The 24207-nt window shown below is 65.3% G+C and overlaps 4 protein-coding genes across 5 annotated transcripts in view; 1 reads left to right on the forward strand and 3 right to left on the reverse strand.

The window, feature by feature from the left end:
• LOC102046635 (myomegalin) overlaps nucleotides 1-8188 on the reverse strand; it is a 35789-nt gene extending 27601 nt beyond the window's left edge. The window contains exons 1-8 of the mRNA XM_055724400.1: nucleotides 8054-8188; nucleotides 4226-4281; nucleotides 3882-4060; nucleotides 3314-3424; nucleotides 2769-2845; nucleotides 1882-2005; nucleotides 1654-1808; nucleotides 1269-1386 (exon numbers count right to left, since the gene is read on the reverse strand). Coding sequence (XP_055580375.1) covers nucleotides 1269-1386; nucleotides 1654-1808; nucleotides 1882-2005; nucleotides 2769-2845; nucleotides 3314-3424; nucleotides 3882-4060; nucleotides 4226-4281; nucleotides 8054-8073 — 840 coding nt within the window. The 5' untranslated portion in view covers nucleotides 8074-8188. The remainder of the gene's footprint in view (nucleotides 1-1268; nucleotides 1387-1653; nucleotides 1809-1881; nucleotides 2006-2768; nucleotides 2846-3313; nucleotides 3425-3881; nucleotides 4061-4225; nucleotides 4282-8053) is intronic.
• A 3035-nt stretch (nucleotides 8189-11223) lies between these two features.
• Nucleotides 11224-15086, forward strand: PHGDH (phosphoglycerate dehydrogenase). Its single transcript, XM_055725086.1, has 12 exons — nucleotides 11224-11554; nucleotides 11794-11945; nucleotides 12122-12187; nucleotides 12268-12322; nucleotides 12406-12504; nucleotides 12608-12740; nucleotides 12818-12966; nucleotides 13160-13312; nucleotides 13429-13561; nucleotides 13920-14047; nucleotides 14260-14488; nucleotides 14787-15086. Exons 1-12 carry the CDS (start codon nucleotides 11417-11419, stop codon nucleotides 14939-14941), a joined length of 1590 nt encoding a protein of 529 aa, XP_055581061.1. The 5' UTR covers nucleotides 11224-11416; the 3' UTR covers nucleotides 14942-15086.
• A 547-nt stretch (nucleotides 15087-15633) lies between these two features.
• Nucleotides 15634-19010, reverse strand: HMGCS2 (3-hydroxy-3-methylglutaryl-CoA synthase 2). Of its 2 annotated transcripts, none has more exons than XM_005434183.3 (9): nucleotides 18831-19010; nucleotides 18133-18572; nucleotides 17770-17895; nucleotides 17311-17475; nucleotides 17072-17240; nucleotides 16816-16986; nucleotides 16265-16371; nucleotides 16036-16161; nucleotides 15634-15956 (listed from the first exon to the last, which is right to left on the reverse strand). In XM_005434183.3, exons 1-9 carry the CDS (start codon nucleotides 18941-18943, stop codon nucleotides 15850-15852), a joined length of 1524 nt encoding a protein of 507 aa, XP_005434240.1. In that variant the 5' UTR covers nucleotides 18944-19010; the 3' UTR covers nucleotides 15634-15849. The 2 variants fall into 2 exon arrangements, with proteins under 2 accessions (XP_005434240.1, XP_027654028.1); XM_027798227.2 differs by having other exon boundaries at nucleotides 18133-18575.
• Nucleotides 19011-19997: 987 nt separating this feature from the next.
• On the reverse strand, nucleotides 19998-23416 carry REG4 (regenerating family member 4). Its single transcript, XM_055724554.1, has 6 exons — nucleotides 21793-23416; nucleotides 20970-21057; nucleotides 20754-20851; nucleotides 20536-20673; nucleotides 20351-20456; nucleotides 19998-20167 (listed from the first exon to the last, which is right to left on the reverse strand). The coding sequence occupies exons 2-6, from the start codon at nucleotides 21031-21033 to the stop codon at nucleotides 20094-20096; spliced, it is 480 nt and encodes a 159-aa protein (XP_055580529.1). The 5' UTR covers nucleotides 21034-21057; nucleotides 21793-23416; the 3' UTR covers nucleotides 19998-20093.
• Nucleotides 23417-24207: the final 791 nt, after the last annotated feature.

The following is a 24207-nucleotide window of genomic DNA, read 5'->3' on the forward strand; positions in this document are numbered from 1 at the left end:
CCAGCACCATGCCCAGCACCACTCCCAGTGAAAACACCTCTCCCAGTGCCCAGCCCCAGTGCCAGCACTTCTCCCAGTGCCTGTCCCCAGCGCCAGTGCCTGTCCCCAGTGCCAGCACCATGACTCTAGTGCCTGTCTCCAGTGTCAGCAACATGTCTCAGTTCCTGTCCCCAGTGCCACTGCCTATCCCAGTGCCAGCACCATGTCCCAGTTGCCTGTCTCCAGTGTCAGCAACATGTCTCAGTTCCTGTCCCCAGTGCCACTGCCTATCCCAGTGCCAGCACCATGTCCCAGTTGCCTGTCTCCAGTGCCAGCAACATGTCTCAGTTCCTGTCCCCAGTGCCACTGCCTGTCCTAGTGCTGGTACCTCGTGCCAGCACCATGTCCCAGTGCCCAGCACCAGCGCCAGTGCCTCTCCCAGTGCCTGTCCCCAGTGCCAGGTCCCCCCTGCCACTGCCTACCCCAGTCCCTGTCCCCAGTGCCAGCACCATGTCCCAGTGTCTGTCTCCAGTGCCAGCACTATGTCCCAGTGTCTGTCTCCAGTGCTAGTGCCTATCCCAGTGCCAGGTCCCCAGTGCCAATGCCTGTCCCAGTGCCTGTCCCTAGTGCCAGCACCATGTCTCAAGTGCCTGTCCCCAGTGTCAGCATCTATCCCAGTGCCAGGTCCTCAGTGCCGGTGCCATGTCCCAGTGCCAATGCCAGTGTCCAGTCCCAGTGCCCAGCGCCAGCTGGGGGGGCCCACACCCCATGGCTCAAGGCCACCAGCACCCATACATCAGTACCTGTGTAGCGCCCCGTGCCAACCCATGGGCACACACCGGGGTCCCCCCGCGAGACCACTGTGTGCACAGCTCACACAGTGATGGCCACAGCTGCTGGGCACAGTGCTGTGCCACCAAGGCGCAGCACAGAGCTGTGCGTCTGCCAGGGACACGCTGCTCTGATCCCTTGTAACCCCGAAATCCCGCCTGGCACCGTGCCGGGCTGCCAGGGGTATTTTAAGACCCTGGGATTTAAATGGCAGACGGACGCAGGCACCAGTGGCACCCACTGAAGGACGGTGCAGGCTGGTGGCCTCTCCCCCCGACACTGCCCACCGGGTCCCCCTGGCCCCCTGCCCCCCAGCACCCAGCTGTGCAAACACCCAGCACTGCCAGGCTGGACATGTCCCAGCAGGGGACAGTGATGACAACTGCCAGCTGAGCCCTGGGTGGGTGCGCTCCTCCCCAGGGTGTTGGGCTGGGGTCCCCCCATGCCTGCGCACCCACCTGTGCCCCCACGGCTGGGGGCTCCTCCAGGCGCTGCTGCAGTTCACGCTTCTCGGCTGACAGCGTTTCCACAAGCTGGTTGCTGGCGGCAAGCTCTTGGGTCAGCTCGCAGATCCTCCTGAGATGGAGGGAAGGGCAGTGGATGCTCAGGGACTGGGACGGCCCTGGGGACAGCTGGCGGGGGCAATCTCTGAGGCAAAGCAGAACAGCCTCAGGGCTGCTCCCCCTTCCCCACAGCCCAGCTCTCTCCCCTTGGGGTGACCCCTCCACCCCCCTGGATGCCCACAGCCCTCCAGCCCTGCACAGCACAGCCCCTCAGCAGCCTCCGAGGACCGGCACAGGGCACAGGCTGGCAGCATAGAGGAGATGGATCCTGGGCACACACCTCTGGGCCATGGCACTGCAGCCGTCATCACTCCTGTCCTCATCCTTTGTCCTCGCAGCTTCCTTCAGCTTCTCTGCCAGCTCCCGGCACCGCTCCGCCTCAGTTCTGGCTAGTGCCGTGGCCTGCTCGGCCTCATTCCGTGCCAGCCTGGCCTCCTGCACGGCAGTGGAGTAAGCCCCCAGGCACCAGTCTCTGCCCCCCCCCAGCTCCCACCACCCCCAGGCTCACCTCCTGCAGGAGCTGGATCTTGTTCTCCAGGAGCTCATAGACGTGCTCTGACTCCCGCTGCTGCTCCTCATACTGCTGCTGGAGTGCTGCCTGGCTGCGGGTTGTCTGGTTTTCCGTGGCCACCCTGCCAGGCACAGCATGGCATGGCACAGCACAGTATGGCATGGCATGGCATCTCACATGCCATGGCACTGTGTGCTATGGCACAGCACATGAGATGGCACAGCATGGCATAGCATGATACGGCATGGCTTAGCAGGGTGCAGGGTCTCATGGCTTGGCATGGCATGGCATGGCATGGCATGGCATGGCATGGCATGGCATGGCATGGCCTCCCTTTGCAAAACCCCTCACCCTAAACCAGCTGGGCTTGGCGAACTGTGCCACCCCCATGACCCCAGCCCAGCATCCCCCATGCCGTGGGTGCTGTTTCTGCAGGACCCCTGGCAGGGTGTGCTGCATCCTCCCAGCGCTGCTGCCCTGGGGACACGGCTCCTCCAGCAACACCGGACCATGCTCAGGCTCCAAACCACTGAAGCAGTCCCTCCATGCTCCTGAAACCAGGAGTTCCCCGGCTGCTGTGCCCCCACCAGCCCAGCCGTGCCCCACGGTGGGACACCCCCAGCCCCCGGCCCCGGCGCTGTCCTCCCCCACCAAACAGGTGTTGCCCTTTATTTTTGGCTGGCGCCGGGGCTGTAAGAGGAGCCCTGCGAGTGCCCAGCCCCATTGCACACCCCTTCAGCCCCACTGCAAAGTCCTCCGCTGCCCGCTGCACGGGGTGCAGGCAGAACACCCCCGTCCCCCCCACCCACACCCATGCAAGCACCGCAGACAGTGCATAGGTGCCGCGTCCACCCAGGGTGAGGGGCTTGGCTGGCCCCACTCACCATTTGTTATCTAGGGCTTGTTGCTTCTCCTGCAGCTCTCGCTTCAGGCTCTCCACCTCCACCTTCAGCTCAATGTTCTGTGGGGCGGGAGGGCGATGGGTAGGATCCCCCCATGCTTGCCTGGACCCCCCAGCACTGCTGCCCACCGGAACGCATCAGAGGCAGCATGGGGGTCCCCCATCCCATGGCAGGGTATCGGGTGCTCCTGGCACTGGGTGGCACAGGTGGTATTTTAGCCCACTGGCACTATGATGGGGTGTACCCACTCCATCTGTCCGTAGACAAAGCGCCACCACCACCCACCCTGGGCACCCCACTGAGCTGGGGGTGCCCTCCCTGCCCCTCTCCCCGCTCCTGTCAAGGGCAGCAAGAGGCAAATTCCCTCACAGCAGCTCCCCCAGCCCCAGTGCCGTGCCCGATGCCCTCCCTGCCACCCCCACTGGCTGCAGTCCCCTGGCCCCATCCCCTCCCGGCAAAGAGAGGGCATTGAGAGGGACACCCCCCCCCCCATCGGGCACCCATCCCAGTCACCCACAGGTGCTCACCCGCCGGTAGACATCATCACGGCTGCCCTCTCCCTTCTGCTGGACACGCTCCTCCAGAAAGTAGATGCGGAGCTTGAGGCTGAAATTCTCCTTCTTAAGGTCATTGAGGTGCTGGGAGAGCGTGCGGTACCCGTTAGCCATGGCCAGCGCTCCATGGGGGGGACATCCCGGCACCCCTCACATGGCGCCGCAGGGACACAGCCCAGGGTCCCTGCCTGCCACAGCTCCCGCCGCCGGCCAGCCCCACCGTGGCCCCTTTCCTACTTTTTTCCCAGAGCTATTTGAGGAGTCGCTGGAGCAGGGAGGACGGGGACAGGCGGGTGATGAAACTTGAGCCCCCGCGGCCCCCGCGTGTCTCAGCCAGGAGGGCGGCGAGGGGGAGCGCGACGCCCGGGGGGGCTGAGCCCCCTTTCCCCAGCCCACTGCCGCCTGCCCCGCGTCCCCCTCCTGCCCTCCTCACCCCACTGGTGCACTCAGGGGATCTGGCATGTATCCTGCAAGTACCAGTGGTGCTGAGGGCGGGGGCTGGCGGTGCTATCGGGAGGGTCCCAGCACCCCATGGTCTCACCTGCTCGAAGTCGCGCAGGGTCTGTGTCTGGGCAAGGGCATCCATCTCCAGGTTCCGGAGGAGGCACGTTTGCACCAAGGGGCCAGGCTGCGCTTGAGCACCTGGGGGGCCATGAGACCCCTCCAGCTTGGTCAGTGTGGGGTCTTTGTCGCCCTCACTCCACTGCCCATCTTGGGAAGCTGCGGGGGAGCAAGGGGGAGCAGCAGTCAGACGAGCAAAGCGGCTGCTCCAGCGAGCCACTGGCCATCCACCAGGGTGATGCATGCTGCCAGGGTGCTGAGCACCCACATATCGGGCATGGGAACAGGGTGTGTGGGGTACCGGGGGGACTCAGGGTGTCTTACCTGCCATGGGGCTGGCTCTGGGGAGCACAGCTGGCTCATCACTGATGTGGGGGTCCCTGCCAAGAGGAGCAAACAGCTATGTCATGCACGGCATCGGGGGCCAGCCCCCAGGACCCCCATGCGCCACCCAGCTGCTGTGCCAGAGAGGCCATGGAGGGCAGGGGGGGATCTTACAGAAGACTCTGCCTAGCGCCTGCTGTGTCTCCCCCAGCCTGGAGGTGTTGGAAACGGCTGGTAGGCACTGAGGGGGGCAGCGGAGTTGAGCTCCCGACACCAAACCATCATGCAAAAGCCAGCTCGGGGCTGGGGGCAAACCCCAGGCAAGGCAAAACCCTTGTGCATCCCTGTGTGCGCCCCCCGTGCTCCCCCCTGGGTGCATGGGGCATGCAGGCATGCACTCAGGGGGCACACGGGTGTTCCGCAGCCGGGAGCCACATGCTCTAAGTGCAAAAACACACAGCCCTGGAGGCCGTGCAGATGGCGGTGCCCCCTTAGGAGCACTTTAGCCCCATTAGCAGCCCTGGCAGGGCCACCTGAGCCCCCCGCAGCAGCCCCCCCCCCCCCCCCCCCCGCCCTGGGGAGGGGGTCTGGGTGCTGGCAGCCAGCAGGGGCTGCCGAAGGCAGGGCTGGCCCCAGCAGCTCTGTCACAGCTCCCCACCGCAGCCGCCATCAGGTTTATTTTCAGCTGAGAAGAGTGAGTCATTTCATGATTTAAAAGAAAGAGGAAAAAAAACCTTAACCCACAAATAATAAAAAAAATCCAGCAGATTATTTTGTCCTTTAAAAAAAAAAAGCCGATTTTTTTTTTTTTTTTTAATCTCAGCACGACAGCTTTTTGGTAGGGTCCCCTGAGCAGGGAGGTGGGCGCTTGCCCCCTGCGCCACAGTGCCCTGCCCACATGCATGAGGCTGAGCCCCAAAAGCTGGGCAGGGCCAGCACATTCCTGTGGCACGGGCCATGGCAGAAGCCCTGGGGCCATGTCCCCAGAGCCAGGCACACCACACCAGCACCTTGCAGGCAGGGGACACCGCACCACCTGCCTAGGAGGGAGCCACAGGGTGTCACGGCCCCTGCAGCAACAACCCATGCCGAAGGAAAAAGAGGGATGGTGGCTTTAAACAGACCAGCACTGGCCAGGCATGGCCTTGTGCCCTGCCAGGCACCAGAGCCAGCATGATACCCAGAGCACCGCATATATGCATCAGGCACAGCACTGAGAGGCATGGGACCCAGAGGACGGGACCTGGAGGCACAGTGCCCAGAGAGAGGCACTGTACCCAGGGGCACGGTACCCAGGGGCAGGCGTGATACCCAGTGGCACCCAAAGGTACAATAACCAGAAGGATGGTGGATGAGGAGACCTGATGCCCAGAGGCACAATATCCAAGGAGGCGCGATCACTGGAGGAGGCAAGACACCCCAGGAGGACAGATACCCGGGGGTACGACACCCAGAGGCAAAACATCCAAGAAGCCAAGATACTCCGACTCAACACGCAAAAAGATGCACAGTACTCAAGGAAGCACAGTACCCAGTGGCAGGATACCCCAAGGCATGATATCCCAGAAGGCAAAATACCCGAAGAAGCACAGTACCCAGTGACGTGACATCCAAGGAGGCATGACACCCAGAAGCATAATACCCGGAGACACAACAATCAAGGCGGCACAGACAGCCAAATGCCTGATACCTGTGGAGACGTGATACCCAGAGGCATAATACCCATGGAGGCACAGTACAATACCCAAAGAGGTGTAACACCCAGGGGCACAACACCTGAGCAGGTGCATTGCCAAAGATGGTACAACACCCCTGAAGATGCAGGCCCCAGAGCGGTAATACCCAGACAGCAGGATGACCAGCCCCTGTGGCTCCAAGTGCCATGTGGGCTCCTCAGGGCCACCCTGAGTCAGGGCCAGCCCTGTGCTGTTGCTGGCCATGGGCTCTGGAGTGAACAAGCAGAGCACGCACTCTCCCACAGCCCAGTCAGCCAGCCAGCACCCCCAAACACCAGACCTGGAAGCCCCATGCCCAGGGATGCTGTGCTGCAGGAGCCCCAGGCTCCACCATGGCCAGCTGGGCTGGCCGGTGCTCCCCCCTCTCCGTCCGTGTGCCCAACACTGGGAATTTGTTTGCTGCGAAGGGGAGCCTGCTGGGGCTGCAGGAGAACAAGAGCCCTTTCACACTCACCATGCCACCCTGGGGTGCAGAGCAGAGCCACTGGCACAGTGTGGAGCCAGAGGGGGGCACAGCCCCAGGGCCCCCTCCCCCACAGACAGCACTTCCCACCCCTATGTACCTCCAAGCCCTGGCACGAGGGGTGTCACGCAGCGGTGTCACACAGCCCTGACTCAGAGCACCCACTGACTCACAGCACCTCCATGGCATTGCACCAGGGCCACTGCAGCCGCCTGTCGCTGCCGGCACCCCAGGGTGCTGCTGGGCAGGTGTTGGAACGCAGGGGTGACGTGGGCTGTGTGAGGGTGGGCACTGCCCCACTGGAGAGCACCCCCAAAGCGGTGGCACTGCTCAGCACACTGACGGCAACTCACCTCCTCATGCTGCAGGATCACATCCCGCAGATGGACAGAGGGACGGACAGGGGGACAGATGGCAGCCCCCAGCCCCATGCTCAGTCACAGCCACTCCAGGTGACAGTGACTGTGTCTGGGGCAGCAGCAAGGGCTGGACAATTTCAGGGCAAGCACGGCAGCTCAGTGCTGGTGCTGGGATGCCGAGAGGGATGCCCAGCTCCCTGCTGACTCGTTGGCCCAAATGTTTCAGCAGGGGCTGAGTGCCACCACAGGGGAGGTGGGGAGGGGACAGCTGGCCATGACCGCAGCAGCTGCCCGTGCGCCTGGGCATGTGTGCCCGGCACACGGCACAGCCACCCACTGACCGTCTGCACACAGGGCACGGTAACAAGGTCTCCATTGAGCACGGCAGGAGGGGGGGGAGCTGGGGGCTGGTGTTACCCACACTCCTGGTGAGGATGGCTCCTGGTGCTGCACTGCACACGTGGCAGCTCCTGGGGCCCGGCAGTCCTGGCCAGGTGCTGGGACAAACTGGCCAGTAGCTCAGGATGGCATTAGGGATGGGCAGAGCCAGGGGAAGATCAGGGAGGATGCAAACAGGGCCGGAGAGATGGGGCAAACCAAGCTTCTCATGCCGGCACCCCGAACCACAGCCCTTCCTACAAGGCCAGCATCTTCCAGCAAAGGCCACCTGCCCGGCCCCCTGAGGAGAGCCCAGTGCTGGTGCCAGTGTCAGCCTAGCCCCGCAGGACCCTCCAGCTCCTGCCCTCTCGCTTGGCACTGCACACATTGCCCTGCCAGCCCCGTGTCCTCACAGCACAGGGACAGTACACCCGTGTGTCCCTGGTGCTGGACCAGGGGTCCCTGTTCCTTTCCCGCACACTGGCAGCACCCCAAAACCCCTGCCTAGATGCCCAGCAGTCCTCCTGGGCTTGCCCAGTGCTGGGCCCAGCGAGCCACCAGTCCGGCTGGAAGCAGGGTGGCCCACAGCCCTGCCACCAGCACCAACCTACAGGACCCCAGCAGCCGGCAGGGGACACCCACGGCCCCACGGGATGGGACTTGGGACCGGCAGCGTCAGGCCCCACGCAGCCCCGAGGGCGCGCACCCGCAGCATCCCGGCCGCATCCCGGCCGGCTGGTACCCGGGGCCTCAGCCTGCCGCGGCGTCACCGCAGCCCAGCACGGGCACACGCAGCCCCCACGCGTGTCCGGGCACAAGGGCGCCCCGGCCCGCGCCCCCGTCGGACACACGCCCCCGCGGCTGCCCCCGCACGCACCGCCGCGCCCCTCACCGCCGCCGCGGGGCTCGCATCCTGCCGCGCCGGTCTCCGCCGCACCGGGCCGGGCTGCACCGGGCCGGACAGCCCCGGGCCGGGCACCGGCAGCCCCGGGCCGGGCACTGGCAGCCCCGGGCCGAGCCGGCGGGTCTCCGCAGGCGCTGCCGGGCCGCCCCAGCGTGCGCCCGGGGAGGCGGCTCTGCGGCACCGGCCGGCCCCGCCCGCCGCTGCATCCCCGCCTCCTCCTCGTCCCTGCCTCCATCCTTCATCCATCGCTGCCTCCCTCCAGCCTTCCTTCCCTCCCTCTGACCCTCCGGCCGTCCTTTCTCGCTCCCTTCCTCCCTCCAACCCCCTCCCGCTCCCTCCCCCGCCCCCTCCCCGCTCCCTCTCTCCATCCTCACCCCTGCCGCCCCAGGCCCCTCGCTCAGCACCCAGCCTGTCCCACCTGCCACAGCCACCCCCTGCCCCGCCCCTCCATTCCCCCAAGTCCCTCTGGGCTGAGCCCCAATCCTTCCCCACCCTTCAATTCCCAGGAGCAATCCCTGATCCCTCACTGCTCCCCCCCCCCTCCCGCAACCTCCCAGTCACCTCAAAAGACCCCCTAGTTAGCCAAGATCCCTCGTGACACCCCCAACCATCCATCTTGACACCCCAGTTGCCCTCAGTCCTCTATCATCCCCTACCACCCGGGACTTCCTTGGATACCACCATCCCAATCTGATACCTGCAATCCCTTTTGTTATCTCAGAGCCCCCCGAGCCCCCCGGGCACCCTTCCAGCCCCACAACACCCTCACTTGCTCTCTAATCTTCCACGACTTCCTAGTCCTCCACTGGCCATCCCTATAACCCTTGATGCCCTTTGACCCCACCATCACCCTAACCCTCCTTGAACATCAACCAGCCCAACCTAACACCCCCAGGCTCCCCACCCTTGCCTCTCCTTTGCCACTCCCCATGACAACCCGATAACCCCAGTCCCCTTTGACCCCCCTAATTCCTTTCCCTGCTTGATGCCCCAGCCCCAGAGCTGCCCCTATCCCCACCCACAGCGCCATGCACTCTGCAGGGACCCCCCGCCTCCCAGTGCTCACCCACTGTATCTGACCCCACTCTCCTCCACCCTGCACCCACAGTCCCTTGGCCAGCTGTCCCCCATGCCACCACCACACCACCCCCCCCAAGCAGAGCCCATCCAGGACCCTGGTGCTAATGGGGTCAGCAGCTGGGTGCTGTGTCCCTGTAACACTTGCACTCCATCCCGGATGACAGACACCACAGCCCGTGTCCCCTGGGCACCCATCCTGCTGGCCCTGCTGGCTCTGGGGTCCCCTCCAACCCAAGGGGTCCTTCCTTGGGACACAGGCAGGGACCAGATTGAAGTCACTCCAGCTGGCTCCCTTAGAGGGAGCCAGGGGGGAGGGGGACATCCCTGCTGGCACTGCCACCCAGACAGCACACCGCAAGTCCACGGCGAGAGCGGGATGCTGGGGTGCCACGGTGCTGGGGTGCTGGGGTGCCGAGGTGCTGTACCTCCAGTGCTGCTCCCCAGAAGAGGGCACCAGCCAGCTGGGAAAAGATGGCAAACATGCTGCCACGGTGGTTTGGCCACTGGTGGCCCCTGCACAAGAGGGCCACAGGCGTGGGAGAGTGGCCATGGAGGTGTACGGAGGTGCTGGGCAAACCCAGGCGGTGCTGGCACAGGGAGCAGGGTGCCGGGATGCTGGCTCAGTGCACCCCTTCAGCAAGGTCTTACTGGTTAAAGGAGGCTGATGCCGCCAGCAGGGCTGTGCCAAGGGCTGCAGGGCTGCCAAGCCCTCTCTCAGCCACGGCATGTGTCCCAGCCACGTCCTGGCCCACAGCAGGGTGCCCACAGTGTGGGTGCCCCCAGCCCACACCACGACAGAGGCTGTGGAGAGGGAGCCCTGTCCCAGTCCCCAGGTGACACATCTGCACCGAGGGGCCATTTCGGGACCCCGCTGGGGATTTCACCAGCCACTGCCCTTGACCACATCTCTTGCCCTGTGTCAGCTGCCCTGGACTTTCCCCGCTCTGGCGTCACCATTGTTCCCTGGCGGTGCCTGCGGTGTACGTAGCACCGGGGTGTAGGTAGTGCCTGGGTGTACATCACACTGGGGTGTACGCAGTGCCAGGGTGTACGTTGCGCTGGGCTCTCCCACCTTAGGCATGCTGCCTATGGCAAGGGCAGCCACCTCGGCCACCTCCCACCTGCCAGGGCACCTCCATCGCTTGGGTTTAACAGCCTCTGGGCCCACCCCAGCTCTCACACAGGACAGTCTGGTCCGGCTGTGCTGCTTGGGGCACGCACAGGACAGGGAAGGGCTTGGTCCCGTTCAGGACCCTGTGCAGGGAAAGCAGTGGGCAAGAAGGGCCAGATCCTGGCTCACCCATGGGCAGGTCTGTCTGGTCCAGGTGCGCGGCGAGGGTTTGGTCCCATGAGCAAGGGGACGCCCTCCATCCCTCGCCATCCACCATACGGGGCTGTGCCTGGCCCCATGGGTTCCCCATGCTGTCCCACCTTGGGGGCCAGCACTTTCCCCTGCGAGGTCACTGGACACAGCCACGTGGCTCTTGCCCCACGGAGGGCGTTTGCTGGGTGGCTCTCATGCACCCCACGTCATTGGGAGCCGGTGGCCAGGGCTGGCCCCGTGCCCCCAGCCCCTTATCGAGGGCATTGCTCAACAGCGGGCGCGATGTCAGGGCGGGCAGGGGCCATGGCACTGCCTCACCTCTGGGCTGTGGGGTTCGGGGCACTCCCATTCCTGAGTGAGCTGGGAGGGCATGGCTGGGCTCACCAGGGGCTGAGGCCCCCCTGCCAGCGGGACCCCAGCTTTGGGGGGGATCCAACCCGCACTACCGTGGCCGCCACCACCATCCTCCTCCTGCCTCACTTGCTGCGATGTGCGGGGCGGGGAAACTGAGGCACGGCGGCGGTACGGGGGGTGGGAACACGCTGACACACACACACACACACACACATACACACACACCCCCCTACACCCGCTTCCCCCGGTTTCGTGGCTCCCCGGCCCGGGGGGCAGCGGGATCCTACCGGGGCATCCCCTCCCCTCTCCGTGGGGCTGCGGCACAGCCCCCGCCCCGCTCCCCCCCACTTCCTCCCTCCCTCCGGAGGCGGGTGGGGGGCGGGCTGGGGCGGGGAGGGGAAGGGAAGGAGGTGGGATCATGGAGACGGGACCCAATGAGCCCGAAAAACGTGCCCCGCTCGCAGCCCTTTTAGCGCGGCGGCCGGGCAGCAGCAGCCTCCCGGCGGCGTGCGGAGGGAGCCGACTCCGCATCCCGGTCCGTCCCGTTCCATCCCCGTCCCGTCCCGTCCCATCCCGTCCCATCCCGGCCCGCCATGGCCCTGGGGAAGCTGCAGAAGGTGCTGATCAGCGATAGCCTGGACCCCTGCTGCCGGGAGATACTGCAGGCCGGCGGGCTCCGAGTGCAGGAGAAGCCCGGCCTGAGCAAGGAGGAGCTGCTGCGGGAGATCCGGGTGAGCGCCCACGGGTGGATGCCTGGGTGGGTGGGTGCCGCTGGGGACCAGCTGTCCCGGCTGGCAGCGGACCCCCCTCGGCCGGTGGGGCCGGTCCCCGCCTTCCGTCTGATGCAAGAGCCCGGCTGGTTTCACACTGCCCCACGGCCTGTCCCCAACGCGCCACCCCTCTGGGACCACCCCGGCAGGGCCAGCCCCGGCCCCGGTCCCACGCGCCGTGTCTGTGTCCCCCGCCCCAGGATTGCGATGGCCTCATTGTCCGCTCGGCCACCAAAGTCACGGCCGACGTGCTGGAGGCGGCGCAGCGGCTGCAGGTGGTGGGCAGAGCGGGCACCGGCGTGGACAACGTGGACGTGGAGGCGGCCACCAGGAAGGGGGTCCTGGTCATGAAGTAAGGGCAGGAGTACGGGGGCATCCCTGCCTGCGCTCCTGGGGGGGCAGGAGAGGCTTTGGCAGGGTGCCCTCCGCACCTCTGGCACCCACCCCTCTGCGGGTCTCCATCCTCACGGGGTGCAGACCCCATCGGCCCGGGGATGTCATGCCGGTGACACCACTCTCCATCCCCAGCACACCCACTGGGAACAGCCTCAGTGCCGCTGAGCTCACCTGTGGGATGATCCTCTGCTTGGCCAGGTGAGCACAGGGCAGGACTGGGGGTGGCCGCGCGCCCCGCAGTCCCCTGCCCATGCGCTGACTGCGGCCTCCCCTTTTAGGCAGATCCCGCAGGCAGCTGCCTCCATGAAGGAGGGCAAGTGGGACCGTAAGAAGGTAGGAGGTGGGTGCCTGGGGCGGGATGGGGCGGCGGGTGCCTGCATGGAGTGGGCTCGCTCACTCCCTGCTTTGTGCCCTAGTACATGGGCATGGAGCTGAACGGGAAGACGCTGGCTGTGCTGGGGCTGGGGCGCATCGGCAGGGAGGTAGCCACTCGCATGCAGGCTTTTGGCATGAAGGTAAGGAGCTGGGGCAGGGAGGAGCGATGCGGAGGCGTAGGCTCCCTGCCCTGGCCATGGGCATGGTGCCAGGCTGCAGGAGCGAGCATCCGCGCTGCCTCAGACCATAGGGTACGACCCCATCATCACCCCCGAAGCCTCGGCTGCCTTCGGTGTGGAGCAGCTGCCACTGGAGCAGATCTGGCCCCGCTGCGACTTCATCACAGTGCACACCCCACTGCTGCCCTCCACCACGGGTATGGGCTGGGCGCTGGCAGGGGGGGCTTTGCAGGAGAACCGGGGCAGCCCCGGTACTGACAGCACCCCTCTGCAGGGCTCCTCAATGACAGTACCTTCGCCAAGTGCCGCCGTGGCGTGCAGGTGGTGAACTGTGCCCGTGGCGGCATCGTGGACGAGGGTGCGCTGCTGCGGGCGCTGCAGTCGGGGCAGTGCGGCGGGGCTGCCCTCGATGTCTTCACGCAGGTGAGCAGGGCTGTGGGGGTCCCTGTGCCTGGCTTTGTCTCAGCGTCACCGTAATTCTGCCCGAGCCAGGCCAGGGCAGCCTAGCAAAGCCCTCCCTCGTTTCCCTCCTGGCAAGGGAGGGGGGGTACGTGCCCCCCTCTGGGGCTCCCAGGTGGGTGCCAGGGCCTGATGGCTGGATGGGATGGGTCGGCAGGAGCCCCCGAAGGACCGTGACCTGGTGAACCACCCCAACGTCATCTGCTGCCCACACCTGGGTGCCAGCACACACGAGGCACAGAGCCGCTGCGGCAAGGAGATCGCCATGCAGATCGTGGACATGGCCACAGGGAAGGGGCTGGCTGGCACAGTGAGTCCCCCCGCTGGGCACCTGACCTCCATGCCTCAGTTTCCCCATCCATAAAACATTGGGGGAAACCCTGTGTGCTCACTGGCAAGTTCTCATTGCCCTGGTCTTCCTCGCAGGTTAACGGGCAGGCTCTCAGCAAGGCTTTTGCACCCCAGACCAAGCCCTGGATTGCCCTGGCCAGAGCCCTGGGCACACTGCTGCACGCTGAGGGCAAGCAAGCACAGGGCAGCGTGCAGGTCTGCACCCTAGGTGAGCTGGGGGGCTGCGCCCTGTGCCTGGGTGCAAGGACCCCGATGGGTGGGCAATGCAGCCGGGTGTGCGGGGACCCGCTGGGATGGGCGTGTGGGAGCGGGGATGGGAGGGCGGCCAGGAGGGATGGCCAGGAGGGTGGTTGGCAGTGGGATGGGAGGATGGCGGGGGGACGGGGGTATGGATGGGTGGGTGGGTGGGAGTAGGGATGGGTGTAGGGATGTGTGGGTGGGAGGATGGCAGCAAGGATGGGCGTATGCGTGGGTGGGTGGAAGGAGCAGCCCAGCTTGCCAGTCCAGTGCAGGCTGACCTCTCTGCTGCTGGCCCACCCACCTTCTGCCTCCTCCCTGCACCCCAGGAACACCCCTGCAGGAGGCCGGGAGCTACCTGACGCCTGCCGTGGCTGCAGGCATGCTGGCTGGAGGGACACAGAAGGAGGTGACCCTGGTGAATGCCCTGCTGCTGGCCCAGGAGGCTGGGCTGAAGGTGCGTGGGCACCCGTGGCTCTGCACACCAAACCTGGTGCACCCAGACCCTGTCCTTCCCCACCAAGTGGTCTGAGCCTGGGGTCACCCCGTGGGCTGCTAATGCAGCTCTCAGGCTGGGGAGGCATCCCCGAGGTGCCTCTGAAGACACCCCCTCCCTCCGCCCCGCTGCGCACAGGACCTGGGCACTGAGCGGCCACGTCTCTCTGGCAGGTCACAACCACCCACGGCCACGTGGCCCCTGAGCCCGACGGCAGCACCGGCTTGCTGCAGGTGTCCCTGCAGGGCACCCCACACCGCGTGGCGGGGACAGTGCAGGGCAGCACCCCGGTGCTGCGGGAGCTCAACGGGGCCACCTTCAAGCAGCCGGCCCCGCTGGCTGGCCCTCTCCTCATCTACAGAGCCAAAGCCACCGAGCCTGGTGCTCTGCCCGCGCTTGCCGGTGAGCTCCTGGCATCGGCCCTGAGCAGGGGGGGCGCAGCCTTGGGGGGACCCTGCCTCTACTCTGGAGCTGGGCCCCTGCTGCAGCAGGGAGGGAGCGGGTGCTCATGAAGAGACGGGGATCAGGGCGAGGGGGGGGGCTTGGGCAGGGGGTTGGGGGATGTGGAGCAAAAGACTTGGGGTGGGGGGACGAGATGGCATTGTGGACCTTTTGCAGGGTGTCGGGATGGGCAGAGCCCTGCTGGGTGCTGGGGCGGGGGGGGCAGCCGGTGGCCCCTAACCCCTCTCCTCCTCTCCAGGGCTGCTGGGGAAGGTGGGCGTCCAGCTCCAGTCCTACCACAGCTCCAGCACGGTGGCAGGGGAGCAGTGGAGTGTCGTCGGGCTCTCAGCCCCTTTGTCGGACCTCAGCGAGTTGAAACCACGCACCATGGAGGTCTTCCAGCTCCACCTGTAGCCCCTGACCACCAGCAGGGGCTCTCCCCACAGCTGCAGCACCTGGACCCCACCACCCAAGCTGGGGGAGCATTCCATCCGGCCACCCCCGGCCCCCACGCTGGGCTTGGGGTGGCCCCACACTCAATAAAGGGTCCAGAAGGGGAGCGTGTGTGATGCCTGTCTGTGCAGTCCCTTGTCCTTGACTCCAAACTTCTCTCCCCAAATCTCCGGCCCCCACCACCCCCCAGCCCTGCTGCTGTTTGCTTAAGGGTGCAAAGGTCTCCACAGCTGCTGCAGCCCCGCCAAGGTCCCCTCTGGCCATGGTCCCATGCGGGGACGTGGCCCAGAGAGCAGGCAGTGCTCCAAGGGAGCTGAGCCTTCCTGTGAGCCCCAGCATCGCCTGCACCCTCCTGTCCCCTGGGTTTTCCCATGGGGATGTTTCAATTTGCCGATGTCACAGGGAAAATGGCATCTTCCCACCCCCAGACCCCAGAGCTGGGGTTTACTTGGCTCCCACAAAATGTACGGGCATGCTCCCATCCTGGGGAAATCAGGGGTCCTGAGGCACGTGTCCAACAGGACAGGTGGCCACGCTGGGTGCCCATGGGATAGATCCGTAAGGGGCCACGATCCAGCCCTGCTGTGGCTGAGGGAAGGGCCCCCGGGTGAGAGGGGACCACTCATGCCCAGGAGCCAGAGCCAGGCTGCTGCTCCGTCTCATCCGCTCCTTTATTCCCTTGTGCCACCGAGGTGTTTGTGGGAAACGCCGTTGTCTCCACCAGCTCCAGGGCCCGAGGTGCTGCTGGCCGCTTCCCAGCCATCCAAAGTGAGGTTCCCCTACAGAGGCCATCCCCGGATTTGGGGGTAAGCAGGGATGCTGGTGGGAAAGAGCATCCCCTTCCCCAGAGCTCACCACTCTGGTCCCCCCTAGACAGGCTTCCTGGCATATTCCCGGCGGTACTTGGCATCCACCCGCGTCAGGTACCAGGTGCCAGGGAAAAGATCTGCCTGGGAGCCATGGGGAGCGTGGTCGGCTGCGGGGAGAGGGTGGTCATGCTCAGGAGGGCCGTGGGCTCCCAGCGGGGGGGTGTCACATCCCCCGGGCCCGCTCACCTAAGTGATGGGTTTCCTCCCGCTGCTTCATGATCTCGGCGAAGTCCTGCGGGGCCACGCGCTTGCGGGCATCCAGGCGAGCTGGCAGGTCAGCCAGGCTGGAGATCAGCTTGTCCAGGGGTGAGCCTGGCCGTGGGCACCCCCGGGGTGAGATGGTGCTGCTGGTGGCCCCAGCCCCACAGCTCCATGCCACCCTCCCCTCCCAGCCCCCCTTTCCCATGGAGCTCACCTGGGGCTGCATCCTGTGAGACGCGGAGGGAGAACATGCTGGCAGCCAGCCCCGAGCCGTAGGAGAAGGCACCGATCCGGGACCCAGCCAGGTCCCGTGCTGAGGACCTGCAGCAAGGGGTTAGGGGTGTTAGAGGGGATTTGGGGCTGCCCCCTGCCCCCTTTGCAGGCCAGGGTGTGCTGGCATCGGGGCCACATTGCTGAGGCTTTCTTTATGCCACCAGTGCCAGGCCATTCTCACGGCTCCTTCACCATGGGATCAGCCGTTCTGTTGGGCACAACAAAGGGATTTTCATCCCTCAGAACCAACAGAAGGGCTTTATGTGCCAACCCAGCTCCAGCGAGCCGAGATGGAAAGGCTGGCAGGGAGGCGGCGTGGAATGGGCCGCATCCATGCCAGGGGCTACATGCAATGAAAGTGTCAGATCTCTGCTGGAGGTGGCAGGGGGAGGGTGTGTGCCTATGCCTGCCGCCCCCAGCCAGCCAAGCCAGGGGCTGCCCTCCCTGAGATGAGCTCTCCACCACCCCGAGACAGCTTTTGTGGGGACTCACTGTGCCAGGAGGGAGGCCAGGCAGCCGTACATGGATGGTGTGTACATGTTGCCGTTACGTGAGGAGAGGAGCAGCGAGGGCTTGGTCTTCTGGTTGAAGATGTCCTGGCTGGCCGCCTGGAACGCCTTCTCCACCTCCTTGCTGGTGTAGGTGTCCTCCAGCTTCACACCGCTGCCCAGAGAGAGGCCAGCTCAAACCCCACATGGGCACATCCCCAGCCAGGCTGGGGGACAGGGGACACGGCGCAGGGACCCACCGAAAGGGCTGAAGCCCCTTGTAGAGGCCGGTGGCCGTGTCAGGGTTGGGGGTGGCCAAGAAGTCATTCAGCAGCAGCCGCCCCACAGACTTCTGCACCAGCTTGCAGAAGGGTGTGTGGAAGATGATGAACTTGAAGTCGTCGAGGGTGAAGGGCCGCTGGATGCCCGCTGGAAGGCAACGTGGGGCCGTCAGCATCTGGTGGGATGGCATGGGCGCCCCGGGGGAGCCACTGCTTACCCTGCTGCCACTGGCTCTCTGCCTTCCGGCGGTACACGGCATAGCAGCGGTCCAGCGCCCGCAGGTAGCACTGGATGGAGAGCTGCCCGTCCACCACCGGGTACTCAGAGGACAGGTCTGGCTTGTAGAAGTCGTAGGCGTGCTCCATGTGGGTTCCTCGCAGGCCTGGGGGCACAGGGAGAGGCAGCTGTCAGGGAGCATCCAGGAGTCCCAGCCAGATGGCAAGCACCCATAGGTGCTGCCTGCCATGCCAGTCCCAGCATCCACCAGCCTCCTTGCATTGCTCCGCGGTGCCCACAGGGATGTGACTGGCTGGGATCCTGGGGTACTCAGCTACTGGGGCTGGCAGAGCCGGTGCTGCTGGGGCTGAGCAGCCCTGTCCAAGGCTGGGACATGGTTATATACCCCCCAGGGACAGCACCCATCAGCTCGCTATCCCCAGGGCCTCATGACACCAACCTCTCTCCAGCACCAGCGGGGCGTTGGGTCCTACCAGCATGGCGATGGCACCGGCACCTCCCGTGGGCCGTGCGTTCCCCGTGGCATAGACAGCGATGTCCCCACACACCACCACAGCATAGCGACCTGAAGAAGGACAGTGGGGCTGTCAGCAGGTGGAAGAGTCCATTCTGTGGCCTTTGTGTGCTCCCACCCATCCCTGCACTGCCGGGTGTCATGGAGAAGGCAGGCAAGAAACAGGAGTGATGGAGAGCCTGGAGGGGCAGCAGCTCCCTTTGAGGCTTGCTGGAGGATCTTTGGGTTTGGGGCCACCTCCAGCCTCCTTCCCCCATCCCACAGCACCCACCCAACACCCGCACCCACCATCCCAGGCGCTGGACTCCACCCAGGCAGCTGCATTGAAGAGCGAGGCCGTGCCCCCGTAACAGGCGTTGGTGGTGTCGATGCCCTCCACATCAGTGTTGCCCGAGTCATGGAAAAGCTGCATAAGGACGGTCTTGACAGCCTTGGACTTGTCGATGACAGTCTCGGTGCCCACCTCCAGGCGGCCGATGGCATCCCAGGAGAGGCGCCTGCGCTCCACCAGCCGCTGCACCACCGTCAGGCACAGGGAGTTGATGTCTTCATGGGCAGCGCAGAAACCCATCTGCTGCTGGCCCAAGCCCCGTGTGTACTTGCCGGCCTCAACGCCATCGTACCGCTCCAGCTCCTCCTGCTCCACGTACTGGGCAGGGAAGTACACCTCCAGCGCCAGGATGCCCACGTCCTTGGGCCAGACACCCGTCCCGGCACCGCTGGAGAGGCTGCTGGGCAGAGGGAGCAGCGACAGTCTTGCGGCAGCCCCAAGCCTCGGGGGCAGGCAGTGGCCCTGGGGAGATGCCACCAGCGAGCACCCCAGGCCACCAGCACCCCAAATCTCTGCAGGTTCCCTGTGCCCAGCAACGCTGTGGGGAGGAGGGAGAGCATGCCCTTCCCCAGCAAGGTTTAAGAGCGCTGCCAGCTCCCCGCCTCCCCCCCCCCAAGTTATGCTTCCACCCCACCCGACCCGCGTGGGTGCTCACCATGCTCTCTGCATGGGCATGGAGTGCTGGGGCCCGTGGGCTGCCCGCTCTGGCCCTGGCGGTGCCTGCCTTGCCCCCCAGCAGCGTGCGGCGCGGCCGACCAAGCGCAGCATCTTCACCCCGGCCGCTGCAGGAACGGAGGGACAGACGGCAGGACAGACAGCAGGATGGGCCTTGTGTGGTGCTTTTATAAACTGCGTGGGTGGCACGGCACAGCCCTCCTGGCCCTTATCAGCCCGCCAGACCCCAGCGCTCAAAGGTCACCAAGCACCAGCCAACGCGACAGGGCCGGCAGAGCAAGCGCTGGCTTTGGAGGGGGAAACTTGCAAGATGTCTCTGTCTCATGCCCCAAACCCCGGGGACATGCTCAGCCGGAGCTGGGGCCGAGCAGTGGGACGGGCTGTCCTGCAGCCCCTGCTCCCCGTGCCAAGGGCTGGTGGCAGCCCCGGTGCCTGGCTGGCACAGCTGTGGTCACTGCGGCTGGTGCAAGGTGCTGCATGGCCTCCCCGGCTGTCCTGGGGAGGGAGCAGAGGGCAGCTTCGGCTGTGGTGCCACCACCATCCGTGCCACCTGGGAAGCGGTCCACCTCCATCACATGCCGCAGCTCCGGGGGCGAAAAAAACCATGAGCTGGGTGGGGGCAGAGCCGTCTTCAAAATAGCAGAGTAAACAGCCACGTGATGCCTGTGGCAACACTGCGGTGACACCAGAACGGACCTTTGGTCTCGCTGCTGCTGTCAACATGGCCACAGGGCAGCATCGCAGCCCCCGGACCCCCGTGGAGCTGTCTGCAGGGGGCGGGGGGCACCCATCCCCATGCCTGCACCCCCATGCCAGCTCCCATCCCCACCCATGTCTGTGCCCCACATCTTGACACCGGCACCCTGGGGACACCCCTGTCCATGCACTTTGCACCCCAGGGACACCTGTCCCATTTGGCACCAGAGGGCTGAGGGTGAGCAAACACCAGCACCCGACTGGGAGAGCCACCGGCCCCACGGCTCCCGGGAGCTCACCCCCAAGCAGCTCCGCTGGCACCGGCACTGCCCAAGCCCCCGGGAGCCGGGGAACCCGGGAGCCGCGGCAGCACCTGCCTCTCCCTCGCCCGGAACAGCCCAAGGCTTTGCAGCAGCACAGAGCTCACACAGCACTTGCATGCTTCTTTTTTTATAGATGTATTTTTAGGAAGTGGGGGGAGAAGAGCAGAGGTGGCAGGAGGGGAGCGTCGCTGGCGTGGGGTCCCCCCCAGGCCCCAGGGCCGTGCTCAGTGCACCGGGCTGAACTTGCAGACGTAGTGGTGGCGCTGGGAGCAGTCGGCGCTGGACCAAAGGGTGAAGCCTGATGGAGAGATGGGCTGGGGGTTGGTGGGGGCAGCGGCGAGGGCAGGGGCACCAGCTCTGCCCACCGCAGCCCCTGGAGGGGACAGGACCCAGAGGAGCAGGAGGAGGAGGAGGAGGAGGAGGAGGAGGGATGCTGTCCAAGAGCTAGCGCTGGAAGTGGCGGTGGGGTCCGGGCACTCACCGCTGAGATGGGTCAGGATGCCGCAGGTGCCACTTTGGGCACCGCTCCGAGCCAGCCCACTGGTGACGCTGTACTTGTCCCCACTCACCCACTGCCAGGCCTGGCTCTGTGCAGGGCGAGGGGGGTCAGAGGCTGCCCCCTGCCTCCCCCCCCCTGCCCTCCCCCCCCCCCGCCCCCCACCTCACCTCCTGCCCGTAGTGGAGGCCGAGCCAGACGGGCTGCACGCGCTGGTAGTAGGAGATGACCCTCTGCAGGGTGGCTGCCTCCTTGGGCTCCTCCACCCAGGCCAGGTGGGCGCTGGCGTGGCTGGCCTGGCACTGCCGCTGCAGGGACAGCCGTCACTGACCAGGCACCCCAGGGACATGGGGGGTCCCCGGCCGCCTGGGTACCCCAGCAGTCTTACCTCAGCCTCGTCCCAGCTCCGGAGCTGACTGAAATACTTGAAGCAGTTGAGCTTGTAGTAATACCAGCCCTTGGGGCAGTAGTCTATGTACCGGGCGCCTGCGGAGGGAGGGCGGCGTGGCGGGATGGGGGACGGCTGGCATGGCCGCTGGAGAGGAGCGTGGCTCCCTCCCGGCCCAGCTGGGCGAGCAGCTGCCCCCCGAGTGGTGGGACTCACCGGCTGGCCACAGGAGCCCCACGCAGCCCAGCAGCACGAGGGTGAATCTGGCCACTGCCACCATCCTCCTTGCTCCTGGAAGTGCCCCCTGTAAAAGCTCAGGGGGTGATGCCAGGTCCCTCAGGGACAGGGGATGCTGCCTGTGCCCAGAGGGCGCAAACCCACCCTGCTGTGGACTGAATCTGGCCCCTTTCAGCTGGCTGGAGGGGATGGCAGTCCTGGAGACTGTGCATCCCTCTCCCCTCCCTGGCACAGGTCACTGCCCTGTGCCTGCACCCCTTTTCCCAGGCACGGCTCGGGGTCCCCAGCTCACATTGGCAGCAGGGGGTCCTGGCCCCACTGGTCCCAGCCTTGGTGGGAGGCATCTGGGTGAGCCAAGCTGCTCTGCGGGGACATGGGGGGAGCGCTGCCATGGCCACATGCCATGCCCTGGCACCGGGTGGCAGCAGCTGCGGCACAGGCAGGGCCAGGGCCGGTAGGGCTGCAAGGACTACGTGCACAGCATTGCTCTCACCCCCCAAGCTCACAGGGCTGCCAGGCTGGGGATGCAAATCGTCCACATCAGTGCAGATCCCCTTTATCTGGGCTAATCCCTGGGCACTGGGGCTGATTTGCAGACTCAGCTCATCTTCCCCTCAAAGAAGCAGCGACAAAAGTCAACGCAGGGCTGGAAATTGCATTGTTGCAGCCTGCCCCATCCAGCAAGGGCAGCGCTCAGCTCCCCCCAGGATCCGCCAGGGCTGGGACTGGCTCCTGCTCAACCCACGAGCCACCCTGGAGCAAGCCGAGGCCCCGGCCACCCAGTGAGTGTCCCCTTCCTCACCTGCTGTCCGGAGACGGTGAGGAATAACGACTTCTCCTGGATCACCAGGAGAGGAGCTGCCCTTTATAGCCCAGCGCTCACCAGCATCACTGTTTGCCCAAGCTCAGGTGATTCCCACCATAAAAATCCTACTGGAATCCCTCCACTTGGCTGGAAAGCTGCCCAGATCTCTATTTTGTTTGCATTCCACGTTCCTCCAGAAAAGACAGGAAGAACCTCTCCTAGTTGGTCAATAAACCCCCTGCAATTACCATTAATTGCCAACGAAGACACAGAGATAATCTTGCAGCAGAGAGCAGCCTGGCACCGGGCAGGAATGCCCACTGGCTCAGCCCCGACTGCTCCGGGGGGCTGGCAGGGGTGAGCCCCAGGGGAAGACTGCCCTGATCCCGGCTGGAGCATCCCTGCCGCGAGCGGCCGGGCTGTGGGTACCACTCACTGGTCTTGCCCGCGTCCCCGGCCGAGGGACAGCAGCCAGCCGGGCCCCACACCCCGGCAGCTCCGCCGTGCGTCACCCACACACCACCCTTGTTTGAACTGCCGGGGGATGTTTGTCAGCAGGATGCAGGACACAGGGATGTGGGAACAGCCTGCGGCCAGGGGCTGGCGGGTGCCATCAGATAGCAGCGGGGGTGCCCGGGCCCCTGCACCTGGCAGTGACGCAGGGCTTCGTCACTGTGTCCCTCCAGGAGGGATGGAGCAGGTGGTGCAGCAGCAGCCCCCCACTGCCCCTGCCCCATGGGGGGTACCGGGGGAGGCTGGTGCTGGCACGGAGCCGCAGAGGGGGCAGCCCCCGGCCCCAGCAGCCGGAGCCCTTTGGCGAGGTCGGGCACAGCCTTCCCTGGCCCTCGTGCTCACCGGGGTGCCCGCTTGCACCGGTGCCGGGGAGCTGAAGCACATCCACCTCACTGCTTTGAGCACGCTGCTCTGCAGCAGGACTTCCCTGGCTCCTAGCACACCAAAGCAGCTTTGAAAGCTCTTCCCGCTGCCGGTCCCAGTCCCGTGGCCTCCTGCAGAGCTGCCAGCTCCTGCCCAGCACCCTGCTGCTGCCAGCCGCACCTGCTGCCCGGTGCTCCTTCCCCCAGCCCTCCCGGAGACCCCTGGGGGAGGCCACTGGGAGCCACCCAGGGCTCCAGCCCTGGAGCTGAGCCCCGTTACCCCCAGCACAGGGGGCTGGGAGCCGGCTGAAGGTGTTCTGGCTGCCAGGCTCCAGCTGCGTCCCCCAGGGATGTCCCGCCGCTCCTTTGCCGAAACACGCAGCCAGCCAGAGCTGCTACACCCACAGGGCGCAGCTCCATGGCAGCATGCAGAGGCAGGTCTGGCTCTCGCCCCGGGCAGGGAGGAGGATCAGACCCATCTCTTCACCCACGCAGCTGGGATAGAGCTGCTGCTGCTTCCCAAGACCTCAGGTGCCAGCTTGCCAGGCGCTCTCAGGGATCAAACCGGTAAAGCCACCTTGTATCCAAACACAGCTGCTGCCTGCTACCCTATCTCGGGAAAGAAACCACCTTACTGAGACCAGCCAGCTCCAACAAATGGGGACACCCCTCACACACAGCAACCCCCCAGAAGACAGGACCCTACCCTTGTTTTATGAAAAACCATGAAAATATTCCCCACAGGAGCCCAAGGCTACCGCACCACCCCTCAGTTAGACACGGGATGCCCCAGCTCCCTGCCTGGCTGGTTCAGTTCGGCTCACTTGGATGCAACACGTTTCCACAAGCCCCTCGCCATCCCAGGCAGGGGAAGAGGCATGTGCCGTCCCCGAGGAGATGCGGTTTCAAGTCTCAGCCTGAGCATCGGCACAGCTGCGCCAGGGCCACAGCAGAGCTCGCTAAACTTTGGCACAGATGTGCAACCTGTGAGAGAACACGGATGAAAGCCTCCCGGAGGTTTGTACTTGCCAAGCTGGCTCTACTAGAAGATAAAGGAACTGCGCTGTTTGAATATTAAACCCTTAAAATGCCCCCGGCAGCTTTATCCCTGCTAGGCAGCATAATTCAGCTACTGGCTCCATCCGAGACTGTGGCGAGAGCTGGAAACCAGCCCGGGGAGCACTAGTGAGGCCCAAGGCTTCGTGGCAGCTCCCTGCTCAACATCCAGCACGGCAGCCATCGTCAGTTCATTCTCTCCCTGTTCAAGTTAAACTTTTCCAGTCTGAAAACAGCGAAGGAGGAGCTGCGATGCCAGTTCAGAGGCTGGAGAATCACGCATCTTCATGCATCAGGTGCCAAGCCAAAGCCAGGGAGGCAGCCTCAGCTCCAAGGATGAGGGTCCCCCTCCCAGCTGGAAGAACAGCGAGCAGCCCAGCGAAGCAAGCAGGACCTGGAAGGGCAAGCGAATACACGCCTCCACTAACCAATGCCTCACCCACACTTGCTCACCACCTTTCCAAAAGCCGCAGCCCTTCTC

Source organism: Falco cherrug, chromosome 12 (genome assembly GCF_023634085.1).
Source record: "Falco cherrug isolate bFalChe1 chromosome 12, bFalChe1.pri, whole genome shotgun sequence".
Classification (NCBI taxonomy): Eukaryota; Metazoa; Chordata; class Aves; order Falconiformes; family Falconidae; genus Falco; species Falco cherrug.